Genomic DNA, 13,357 nt, shown 5'->3' with positions numbered 1-13,357 from the left:
AACAGAGACTGTGATCGTCTCCTGAAGGGAATGGTGCCCTTCTTGGAAGAACTTCAGACCCAGAAAGAACACTCACATGCATCACGGGGAGGCTGAGGCGATGCTGCTCCACCAGGAAACCAACACACTGATCCACCTCTGAAACTGTGATCCCACAATAAAGCTCTTTTATCACAAAGTGTAAGGAGCAGTTTGCAACGACTCTGAGAGATTTCAGCTCAAATGTCTCTGCAAATTATTACACTTTGTAGGAGAAAAAACTGTCAAATGCAGTGTTTATTCTAAGCCTCAGTCTCATTAACCCAGTACCTTACGTGCCCTCTTTGTAATGCAAATTTGCTAAAATACTGTGCTTTCCATAAAACATTCATACAGACAGTCTCACACTGCTCAAACACCAATTGTAAGCGAAGCAAAAATATACAGAATTCCTCTTAATACCTAGGCTCTGCACCTAACTCGTATCTGCCAATGCAATTTGTGAGAAACCTTATGCTGTTGCTGCAGCCACTGTAGCACAAAGGTGGAAGATTTCCCAAAGCAGCTGATGCAGGCAATTATAAACTGAATTACTGCATAAAAAAAGCCAAATAAAAGGACTTTGCAGAAGGTACCTACAGCAGAGCTTTTTTTTTTTTTTTTTAGGAAGAGAGATTATTACAGAAAATTGAAAGGATACCCTGCATTTAGGATGCTACAGATTGCACACAGTTCACCTGCTCACAGCCACCTGCCCAGCCACACCAGGTATCACCATGAGGGGTTTCTGTGCATCTTCACCACGTAGCAACACACCTGTCATTCCCAACCACTGCAACATGACCATCCATCAGCAAGTGCAGCCCCAAGGAGATACAGCATCGTCCCAACCAAGATCTCCAGTCCACCTAGCCCCAATGCTCTGCTCAGTAGAAGATGTTTTTGGGATGGAAATGACCAAGGGAAGAGCAAGGTTCCCATTTTGTTATTTACACAGCTGTGGAGGTGGCACAAAATGTCACCTTAGGATCTCTCCTTTCTCCAACATTACAAGGCATTGCAACATGAAGTGCCACAGCAAACTCATATCCAGTCAAGATTCACAGTGTAAATTGTACTAAACTAAATTCAGATACACAGGATAAATGTAGAAATGTTACCATCTTTGCTTCCTCTCTCCACAGGTACAAGCTACTTTTGCTTCCTGAGACGATCTCTAAATGCATTATCTCAAATTAAACTTGGAGCAACCGCTTTCATCCTATTTTTAGTTTTGAAAGCTGTCACTTTTTTCTTAGACTTCAAGGAGGGCCTGGAAGGTGTTTGATTTTTACAACCACACTAGTTGGCCTGATACTATCTCTGCATACAAATCCTCCCCAGACTTCCCAGCATGGCAAGGCAGAACTGAAGGCATCAGTGCTTGAAGTGATGGAGACATTCACAGTGCTTCCAATGGGGCTCAGTGTTACGATGCACAGGTGAACAACACGAGGCATCTCCACAAGAAGTTTTCTTTGCTCTGAGCAGTAACATGTCCTCCCAGACCACCTGCCAGGTTCCTGGTCATCCAAAACACACCAAGGCTCCATCACTATTCCTGTACCCAAAGGTCCTCAGGGATGATGCACCCACACCACCCACTCATAACACTGGAAGGGTGTGGAGACTGGGAACTGCACCATAACATGTCTACCCTGCAGTACAGACAGGGTCAAAGACAACCAGATCTAACATGGAGATCAACAGCATCATTCACTTAAATAAAGAAAAAAAAAATTGGGACAGGTTCTATAATGAAAATACAACCAAAACAGCAATTCAGCATGCCAGCTTCACAGCATACTACAAACACAAGTACCTGCTTACCATGCCCACAATGATTTCCCAGTTTCATTAAGAGAATGAGTATACTGAAACCTATTTATTCTTGAACATTCCCTTAATTTGGCATGTCCTCCACCTTTGGGGGAGGAAAAAAAAAAGAAAAAAAGCAGAACACAGACCAGCCACAGCAGGAGAAGCCACACATCCTCCTGCCCAAAGCCCAGCTTAGAGGAACACACCTGGCTGTACCAGGTTAGTTTCATCTTCAGAATCCCTCAGTCCTCAGCCCAGCCATTAAAATGGTCAATAGCAGCGCCAGCTGAGAAACACCCATCACTGGAACTCATTTTTACAGGTCATTGGCCAGCTAGACAACAACAGCTTCTAGCCATTACTGACCTCTCTTCAACGCAAACCGCTGATTTCCCAGGGAAAGACAAGCCATGAGCCATCCATTTTCTTAATCGTAATTAAAGCAAACACAAAACCACTCAACTGTTTCTATATGCTTTAGTTCATACAAAATATAAATACACAGTCATCCTGATATGTTTCTGAAAACACTGATATAGTAAGAATCTAAATGCATTCAGCTCATCTATCGAGGCAGGGAATACCCTGTTAGAAACAGGTGTTGTTGAACAGAAATTAGCATCAGAACAATTTGGATAACAAAATGTTCTCATGGATCTGCCCCCAAGCTGACAGAACAGATTCAGGCAGGTGTGTCTTATGATGGAGAAATTAACTGTGATAACGAATAAAATGCCCTTTAGATAAGTCCACTTCTCAGTGACATTAAGATGCAAAGGAAATTTTAAAAATGCCATCTTCAAAATGCTCAAGCACACAAAAGTGAAAGCAAACAAACCTGCCCAAATGGCTAGCTGTCTGCAACACTGTCTGCTTTATGGCCCCGCCAAAACTGGATTCTTTCATCAGTCCTGGACTTACTTTTCCTCACAGAGCTACTTGTTACGGACAGATTTGGTGGGTTTTTTTTTGAAGATAAAATAGTAAACCCACCAAAATCAGACAACAAAGCCCATATCAATGAAAATACATACAGCTAGTTATTTCTCTTTCAGACATTTTAAATATTTGTCATTTGCAAGTGACTGAATATTCTCAGAGGCAGACTGCATCGCATTTGACTCCAATAAAATGTGGATGAAAATTCAGATGAAAGCCTGCCTTCATCTGAAGTTCTCGTACTTGGGTATTCATTTTCAGTCATCCTTACAGAAATCTTCTTCCTCCAGTTTCGTAATTGAGACTGCATGGCTTGAAATATGCCCATCATCTACCATACGATTGCAAATCTACTTGACTAAGAAATACACATTTCTCAGGCTTCGGAAAATAAGCACTCCAGATTTTCCTGAAGCTTCCTGAGGAGCAGATGTCAGTGACCAATATCAATGACTTAGACCACTGGTCTCATCCAGTCTCACAGCTCCTGTCAATGTTACAGTGATTCGTGGAAAAAGTAACTACCAAGATGCATAGAAATTACACAACCCACATCTGGCTGCAAGCAGATACATCCCCTCTCAGGTTTTCTTTTACTCACCAGGCTCTCGGTCCTTAGAAGAAATACACTCTTTTATGGACTCTGTTATGCCAAGACTAGCTGCAGTGGGGAGTGGACCGAGTAAGGATTCCAATGCAGGTGGTCTCACAGGAGCTTCATTGCCATTTTTGCATTCTCCATCTTCACCTGGTTTTATCCTATCTTTCTCAAGAAGTTCATTACAAAAGTCTTTGTTTAAGTGATTAGCAGCTGCTTCCAGTTCTTCATCTTCTCCCTCTTCCTCTCCAAATATGCTTAATGTATTGTCTTCTATAGAATCTGTAAGGAAAAAAAAAACCAAAACATCAAAAAGCCAACAAATCATTGCATGCCATCTGATACAGAAATTAAGTAAATAGAGAGGTACACCCTCAAAGAAAAAAAAAATGTACAGAAAATCCATAGAAAACATACACACTATTTAGTACAACATATGAATGCAGGGAGTTTCCAGATGCTCTTCAAATTCACGACCCTGGATATTAAAGTGCATTTTTGTCAATAGAGTCGTTGTTTAAAATAGGAGCATCGTGTCATCAAATCATGGCAGATAAAAGGGTTTTTCAAAAGAAGCCAACTACTTGTTGGCCAATGAATGGCCAATTAAACCTGCACAGAGAGCCACCACACCAACTTGTCAACCATGGCATTCACTGACAGAAGGGTCTACGTACTGGTGTACTACGCACTAAACACTAGTGACTAGGAACACTCACAGGTGTCAGTGCCAAACTTATAATGTGCCAGGAATGAAAAAGTGATTACTCTACAGCAATTGTAATGAATATGATTTAGTTTTGTTTTTATTTTTCATTACTATTTTTTTAATTTTGTATTACATATTTTGTCCATTTGAAGGCTGACAACTGAATCAACTAAATGGCAAGAAGAGTGGAAAAGTAGAGAGAACCCTAATACAGTAAGTAGGGATTCTTTACTACAGAGGCATATACACAATCACATTTATCACAATCAAGTTCATACAGTTAAGACTGTCTGCAGGATATGAACCTATTATTATTTAAGCAGTCACAAGACTTTATAGACTTACCGCCTTTAGATAAATTTGCAAATACACCTTTTGCTTTTGGTCTACTGTTTTCTAATTCAATCTCTATTTCATCTTGATAGCTTGATATTTCACCTGTGGTGATGAAATAAAAATAAAACTCAGCAATCACCAATGCAATTTTGAAGAAATGAGTGATCTGTTACACTAAACACAACTTATACCTTCAAAATCTTCCAGCTTTTTTGATAACGCCTTCTCAAGCTGAAATGAAAATAAACAGAAAAACACGTGAAATTACTGTGAAAACATCCCTGTTCTATTTCTGAACTGTATACACAGACACAGAATCACAGGGTATTTTAAAAGCAATAAGAAGGTTTCAAATCCAAATTCAAATTATTTTATATCACCAGACAGGTATCAAGCTACTGGCCAATTTAAAACAATATATCAGAAATCTCTATAGTTCAAAATGAATTTCTACTTCAGCAAACTGCATATACAAGCCCCAGTCTACAGCAGTAAGCTCCATGTAGATGTGAGTAAATCCAAGGGCAGTTCTGGAATTGCTGTGTACAGGCCAGATGCAGCACACACAATGGCAGTCTGCAGTACTGACCTACAGAACCTAAGTGACTCTTGAGAACGTCACAAACACACCAGCAGCCCTTTAAATGACAGCATATTTAGAATATTAAATACTACCACCTTTTAAAAATGTATGGTTTCTAATGATTACAAAGCATGCACCTCAGCCACTCTCATCTCTTAATCCTGCTTAATTTGAATGGAAGAGTGCACAGAACACATACAGGAGAAGTGCAGGCATGAGAACAGCTTCTCAAGACCCATGTGCCACAAGCTCAGCTTAATTTGTCACATGAGAGACTCCAGTTTTGCAAGGACATAAAGATGTGATGCTTCAGTAAAAGGCCAGAGCAGAAGAGAAACATGCAGCATAAAAAACCAAGCATTACGGAGGGAAAGTAACTGCATCATCTTGCACATGGGGCAGCACCCAGGTAGGGTGTACTTGGCTCTCATCTACAACACTGCTATTGTGTTAAGCAGCAAACACTGGTGTCCTGCAAAACATAGGAGCTCCACAGGTGCTTATATGCTTAAACACCCAAATGTCCCCATCTGACAACAAGAGCAGTGACACCGTGCTTCCTGCTGGGGTCAACTCGGACTGAAGAGATACTTCAACTCTTCCTCAGGGCACATTTAAGGCTACATCTGAAGCCATGTACTTGAAGGAGGATGCCTCTCTGGAAGAACGAGGTAGCAAAATAATATCATTAAAAATATGTATATGCCTTAAGTTAATGAGTGCCATATGCACTAATGCTCACCATTCTCTTAAGAACCTCAAAATAGATGCAACCAAATTTAAGAGATGCTAGCCAGTTAGGATTTACCATTAACTGATCCAGAGGGAGAAAAGAGGGGAGAAATGAACAGAACATTGGGTTTAGAATTTACCTGCTGTATCTTCAATTTCTTTTGGCCAGCTGTGAATGAAGGGGGATCACACTCTTCCTCCAAGTCAATCCTCATAAACTCATCTATGGTTAGCTGACTTGTTGGCGTATACTCAAACTCTGTCAACCTATCAAAGCACATATCATATTACCATAACATCTTTAAGATCTTCTTTAAAAGTCACTAAATTCATCACATTTCTGACTTGCAGAATGCACATTCTGCAAGAACTAGAAACTTTGGCTCAAGTACAGAACAAATTAAAACTGAAGTGATACTAATTGTTTCATTTGCTGTAAAGTATCTTTTCATATCGCAAATTAGCTTTTGATTTATTAGAGTATGTAACACACACACACTTTTTTTCTGATGAACAAAGACTGAACAGAAATACCACAGCCATTACAATCAATTATGTACAGCCTGACAAAACAAGAGAAATACAGTTCATGTCTCCTGTCTCGCTGCTTTTGGGATCAACAACAAAAACAAAACAGATTCCCAAACTAAAATATCTGCCATCATAGTTTATGAGTATGCTCAAAAGCAGGAAGCAATCTTCCCAGGACACAAAGAAGCAGTAGTAAAATAAGGGGATCATCTGCCTATTGCACAGATAGAATAGATGAATGAGTATAATTTTATAATAACATGCTTTGTATTTGTTTAATGTTTGCATTTCAGAAGCTCCTGCCTCTGTGAGAGATATGACTGGCTCCATAGGGAAATGCCATGAAAGCAGTCAAATCTTTCAAAGAAATTCACTCTTAAATGACACTGCAACATCTTCACTTCAGCCACAATTTTCAGCATTTTATACAGGTAGTTGAGAACGATCACGTCCGTCTTACCAATGGAGAAAACAAGACAAAAGGTTAAGTGTAAAGCCAGGTCAGGAAACGTCTGGCAGAATGCTTTTCTGACAGAAAGTGCCCTTTTAATAATATCAACATTTTCCATGGGAAAACTGCATCGATAGGACTGCAGCTGCTTCACTGGAATATTCCCATCTTCCAAAGGAAGCAAAGCTAACGACCACTCCCATCTGCAAAGCTGAACACTAAGCTGCTGCAGCACTCCCAGCTCAGGACATTTCAGACTTTCTTCCTCCCCAGAACTAATCATGATTTTCTCTTCTGCTTTTTATTGCAATAAAACTCCTTCCGGAGAACAGATTTTCTATAGGACACAAATTCCATTTATAACAATCTCCAGGGCCAACGCCAACAACACCTGATAATTCTCTCTCCCTACATTCTTATCACTGTGTGCACTTGTTAATTTTTAATAAATTGAGGGGCAAAACAAAACAGGTAACATTTTAATTCAGAATTCATTTAATGCCAAATCCAGGCGTCATTTTAGAAGCACAGAGTTTTGCAGTCAGAATCCAACTACAGACATCGAGCTGTGGATGCATGAACCATGGTCTTAGAGGTAGTCCCACTTCAGCAAGATTCTTCCTCCCAACCAGCCTTGCCTAGCTAAATCGTTACTCTCCTCCCGCTGTTATAAGCCAACACACTTTTTGACAGACACATGTTTCGTTCATGCCATGCTCACTCGGAGTTTGAGATGAGCGCCCAGACCAAGTCAAAACAGCAACACCCTGTAGGCATGCAGAGCAACACAGAAAACGTCAAAGGCAAAAATCAGTGACTCATGAATGCAGGTCAGTGACAAGATGACTTGGATTTCAGCACTGAACCCTGTGCACATCCCCCTGCAGACACCCGAGGCTCCATCTGTCTGTCGCTTTGTGACCCTGCATGACTCACGTCATGTACTCTGCACCTGTCAGATATTAGCCCAAGGGTGAGCCAGTGTTCATAGTTGACATCACTGCTGTCTCAAGAACGAGCTTCAACCCTGAGCCAAAACAGCAGCAGATGCCCATCCTGAGACCTCCAGTGTATTTGGGTAGAGCTACCTCAAGTTTGCCAGCCATGCTGTAAGGGAGCTTAAATCCACAGCACAGTTGCAGTCAACCAGCCTGGCCATGCATTCCCATGCCCGTGTCCTCCCTTTCCTCAGCCCTGATCCAAGCCAAACCAGGTGAGTGCTGACCACCCGGCTCTGAAGGTGGCTACTGGGACCGTGTAGGCACAGGAGCCTGGCTGGAAGCTCAGACTTTCCATTTGGCAGATCTAAGCCACAGGACTGTAACCTTCCTCCTGAAATGACGAACCATCCCCTGAAGATGACCACAGCTTGAACATCACTCAGTTAAATTCATTCCTAAGCAATCTCCCTAGTGAGAGTGCTGTAAGTCATGGCCAGGATGAGAGCCTGACCCACAGAACACTGCCAGGCACAGCTACACGTGACCCCTGTTCTCCATGGGCTGAAAAGACAACCCCATATAGCCCATTTCATGCCAGTAAACACATCCAGAAGGAGTAGAAGCAAGGCTACGGAGTCTTACATTAAGCATCACGCTGCAGAAGAGCAAGCCATTCCCTCAATGTTTTCTCCTTTCACTTGATATAAATAAATACCCGTAATTGCCAACTGCTTTCCTGCCTCAGCATCTTACATTGGCTGATATCCTGTCTGCATATTTTTAAACATTTCTTTTCATTTTATCCAGTGTTTGGACACATGCCAGCAAGGCAGCAAACTGATGCACGCAGCAGTCGATGCTGCATGGAACAAGGCAGCGTTGGTTTGGCAGCTAAGAAAAACTGATGCAATCTTAATTATAAGTATGATAATTTCAGGGGTGAGGGAGTACCCTCATGAAGGAAAAAAAAAAAAAAAAAAAAAAAAAGAAAAACACAAGTGCCTGCAGGCTACTTTTTAAGTTCTGCATACAAATGATATCCAAGTTCACTTTGTAATTTTGTTAATCTTAAAAAAAAAAAAAAAACAGAAAAAAAAGAAAATCTAATAAGAGTAGCCATTTTAAGTTATCCTAGGGAAGAAAATAAACAGATATACAAATTAAGATATTATTACCTTGGGACGAATTCAAAAGGCCTCCAAATAAGTGAAATTTGGCAGATAAGTATTTTCTATTTATAGCTGAGCCAGTGGCAATCAGTTCAGGCTAAGATTCAACTTCCAGTATAAACCCTCCCCTTACAGTTTCTCACAGACTCTTTCAAGCAAGCTCCTTTGGGAGCAAAGTTTTTCCAGGGCTTGGTGTCACTTGCTCCTAGCCCTGGCCCTTTTCTTTTTTCCCAAAGAAAAATCTCCACAGCTTTTGTTCCATCGCTTTACAGACAAAAACACACCTCGTGTTCCGATAAAGCACTTTTGTGCACCAAACAGTAAACCAATTCAATTCACACTTAATTTAGCTCCCAATAAGGGAAAATGGGTCAGTCACTTTGAAGTAGAGCAATGTTTTGTGTTTTTTTTCACTTTGTTTTCTTTCAGGAACACTGTCCAGTGGAGGCTTATGAATCCAGTCTACAGCTTAGAAGGAAAAAAAACCACCATGAAAAGGACTCCCATGCATAGCTGAATGCTGTTTTAGTGGTTACTTGAACTTCTGTGGTGGTGGGGCGTGACAAAGCATTGAAAAGAGCAAGGTCCTCTGGAGTCCAACTCACAAATGCTTCAGGACTCCAAAGTCCAAAAGGGACTTGTGAGCAGGGACAATTTAGAAGAAGCTGCACTGCCCTCTGCTCCCTCTTTCCTCCGAATAGGAAAAGTAGCTGAAACTGCTGGCAAGCTCAGCCAGGACCAGGGAACTGTGCTAAGTTACACAGCATCTGACTGCCCTGCTACGTACACACAACCTGTGCACAGCTCTAGAAGCAGAGGTACCTTGTGCTGGATGGGCCTCTGCACAGAACGGCAGACAGATTAGAAACTTAAGAAATATTTTAGTGAACAGACCAGCTGATTTGACAACTCCAACACTTAAAAGCTCAAGAAAAGTAAAGGACTTACTGTTATATATTACTTGAGTACAAAAATACGTAACTATATCTCCACTGTCTTAACGGTGCTCATCAGCACTGCCTACCACTCCAAACCTGCATGCTCACTAACAAAAGAAAAGCTCAGAATTCGCATTGCTGTGGCAAACAATCACTGTTTTCTAAATTACAAATGTCTGTTGCATCATCCTCCTCTATCCATTTTATCCAAGCTATACAACGTTTACGCATGAACTATTTAAGGAAATATAAACGCATACTCTAGCACTGATAATAAATATAGAACATGTACTGGAAATAGTTATGAAATGCTTCCTACACAATATAGAAGTTTCCTGGTATCTCCTAGTATGTAAACTAATAGAAGTGCTGTGAGCACAGTGTGGCAGTGGGTGGTACATTTCAGCAGTGGGTCACCTCTGCTGGTGCAGATTGTTACTAGCGCTGCATGCAAGCTCTGGAGAAAAAAAACAAAGCTAGTGGTGGTGGCTGTGCTGGAAAAATACTGTTTTGTAGCTCTATAAAGTAGTGCTACTGTGCTCTCTGTATCTCTTGTAGTTTTCATGGAAATAAACAGGAGGCGTTACTTTTGGAGCAACCTACATCTATCTATCTATCTAACAACATATACTTGAAACAACATCACCTGGGCTGTGCTAAACTTGTGTGCTCCTGGCCCAACACACCTTCACAGAGAATTATTTTCCCCTTGAACAACTTCCGTGGTGTCCTACATTGATATATTTCATCCGTTTCTGCCGTGGACTAAGTATGCACACAGTCATTTACTGCAAATTAGCTAGGGACTGCTCACTTATGGTGCTCACTTGCTAGTAATTCGGTCCTTTTTTAAAGTATTAAAGAATAGGTACCTTGAAAGATTTATTCTCGTACTAATCAGAAGCGCCCTTAAGAATCAGTTGCTTTTGCTTGCTTTCACCAATACAGAGCTTTAAAACATCACAAATGTATCGTCATAATTTTTTCCTAACTCTGCAGATGCTTACACACAGCTGACAGCATTTGTGCACATCAGCTAACCCACTAATCATCCCATCGATGGGCTGTCCTGGGCATCCTGAATGGGTCCAAACCCACTGGAATTCTTTGTCCTTCTTTTTCCCCTGATTGCAGCACTCACAGCACGGTAATAAAACAAAAACGCTACAGCACTACTGAAAATTTTGCTCCATTAGCATGGTTGCTCCACTGCAGTATGTCAAAACATTCTATGATCTCCTGAAGAAGAAAAATAGCACGCTGCTTCATTTCTTAGCAGAGCCGCTCAGTCGAGCAAAGTCAAACACAGAGAAAACTGTTTACAAGATCTAAGCCCGAGTTAGTGCTAAGAAGTTAATTATTGTATCAGAAGTAACAGCCACCAAATAAATCTGAAATGGCAGTTTTTAAAATAAGCATGAAATACTGAAACATATAAGGACTCTAATTAATGTTAGCTTACGAGCTGTATGGAAGTCAGATTTATAAAAAGTAACACAGCTGGCAAAATTGGATTCATCAAAAACAGAACCTTTTTTCATTACAACAGAGAAACCAGCTTGCAAAAGTATGCAATACCAACAGGCACGGATCAAGCCCCATTTTACTCACTATCCTAGAAAGATTTCTAGAAATCACCTATAAGCCACTCGAATATTTAACTGGAGACTTGAGACATCTCTCCGTTATTTAACTTGAGACATCAAATATTTCTCCATTTGCTCTCTCAGTTTGTCACAGAGTTTTAGTACAACTGTACACGTATCGGAGCAGAACACCAACTTCTGGACACCTCTGCCTTCAGTCCTGGCTGTGATATGGCTTTGCTACTTTGGAAAACCTGGCCCTGCAGCCACCTGTGCAGCATCCCTATTGCTTCCTCTCCCCTTCCTGGATCTGAATTCACATCCCAAACTGCTCCTCTCTGCTTCTGCTTGAAGAAGTCTGCCCAGCTTCAGACTGCAGCAGGAGTTTGGACACAAAGTTTACGTGAATCAGATACTGCTGCAATGAAAATAAGGAAAGCTATGGGCAGCACATTTATCTCTGTGCACGAGTTGTTCATTTTTCCAGAAAAAATTCCAATGCCACCGTTGACAGAACTAGAGCTGGGTCCCCAGAACACAAGCAAAGGACCCTGCTTACAAAAGCCCCAGCAGCATCTCCACACTGAGTGGTAACCACAGTTCTTTTGGCATGGAGTTCTGTCTACCAAAAATACTGTTTTATTGTGTTAAGAAACGCCTCATAAATGAGCTCTTTAAATCTGTTCTGGCCTTCCATTTCAGTTCCTTCCCAATCAAGCTTCACTTCTACTGATACATTACTCCATCTGAAGTTCACTGCAGAAAGGTTTTTTAACAGATAGTACTTCATGGAACTGAGAAGAAACATTTTTTTATGTAAAAAGCAGCTTAATTTAAAGATAAAGCCAAAGAAGTAAAACGTGACTGTTAACAAAGATAAGCTGACATTTTTAATTTCTCCTGAAGTAATGCCTAAGATCTTCAAACACACATAAGGGCCGCACCACATTAGATAATGTACAATGGAGAAATATCACAAAAATCATTTCTGCTGCACGTAGATCATAATTCTGTGTGCAGAAAAAGTATGCAGTAGGTAAATAAACAGACGAGGGGGCAGCATATGTAAATGTTAAAAGAAGCAGAAGCAAAGATAGGTGCATTAAACAGACACTACTGGGAGAATTAAACCAAATAAGAGCACTGAGTTTATGAAAAGTTAATTTCTGTTATCTCCACAGAAGATTACACACAAAAAAATAACAATTTGACTAATTAGTTAATATTCGTACAGTACTTTGAATACATAGAGTGATCTATAAGTTAATATCATTTCAATTAGACTGGAAGTGAGGCAGATAGAATTATCAGTACATTCATTAATATTTAATGTGTTCCCTTTCAACAACAGCAACAAGCTTCACATTTTAATTGTGTGCTTCAAAACACAAAGCGAAAAGGCCCTGTGAAATAACTACAAAGTCTTCTCACTGAGCCCCTACCGAAGCCACACGTGCTAGAAGTGAAGTCACTCCATTCTTCAGCCAAACAGAATAGGACATCCTGATTTGAGGATCAGTGTTGGGTCTAAGGGCCACTGTCATGGTTTGTTGCTTTTTCCTTTCAAAACGGGTTTTGTTTATGATCAGCTCATTCGTTTTTAAGACCTGAAGGTACAGCACATTTTGGTGAACCTCCTCCTGAGCCCCATTCCCGGTGCACAGCAGTAAGCTTAACTCAGCCTTCTTAAAACCCATTGTTCCTAGCTCCTTGGCCACTGATCCCACATCCTTGTCCATCCCAGACTGGGGGGGGACATGAAAATCCAACCAAAACAGAGGGGAGGCCGGAATTATCAGCATTATCTGGACTCCCACTTGGTTTCCTTCAAAGGCTTTCCAAGGAAAGCCACCAGCAGCAAGCAAAGCACCTGAGGTGTCCCATTATCGCTCTTCCACCCAACCAAACTGAACAGCTTCACAACACAAAGAGCAGCAGTAGCTCTTTGTAGATCAGAATCACTACAGCAATAACTGAAAGGCAATAAATCGACATCAGACTGAGA

At 40.9% G+C, this 13,357-nt stretch overlaps 1 protein-coding gene across 1 annotated transcript in view; it reads right to left on the bottom strand.

Moving 5' to 3' along the window:
• BRF1 (BRF1 RNA polymerase III transcription initiation factor subunit) overlaps window positions 1–13,357 on the bottom strand; it is a 159,662-nt gene that overhangs the window by 62,816 nt on the left and 83,489 nt on the right. Inside the window, exons 8-11 of the mRNA XM_065749093.1 lie at window positions 5,877–6,003; window positions 4,613–4,652; window positions 4,431–4,523; window positions 3,380–3,658 (exon numbers count right to left, since the gene is read on the bottom strand). Of these exons, the coding sequence (XP_065605165.1) occupies window positions 3,380–3,658; window positions 4,431–4,523; window positions 4,613–4,652; window positions 5,877–6,003 (539 nt within the window). The remainder of the gene's footprint in view (window positions 1–3,379; window positions 3,659–4,430; window positions 4,524–4,612; window positions 4,653–5,876; window positions 6,004–13,357) is intronic.

Source organism: Cyrtonyx montezumae, unplaced genomic scaffold (assembly GCF_038088225.1).
Source record: "Cyrtonyx montezumae isolate F1298 unplaced genomic scaffold, pur_monq_1.0 scaffold_10, whole genome shotgun sequence".
NCBI classification, from domain to species: Eukaryota; Metazoa; Chordata; class Aves; order Galliformes; family Odontophoridae; genus Cyrtonyx; species Cyrtonyx montezumae.
Note: the sequence above shows the minus strand (reverse complement) of the source record. Positions and strands in the feature narration are given on the sequence as shown.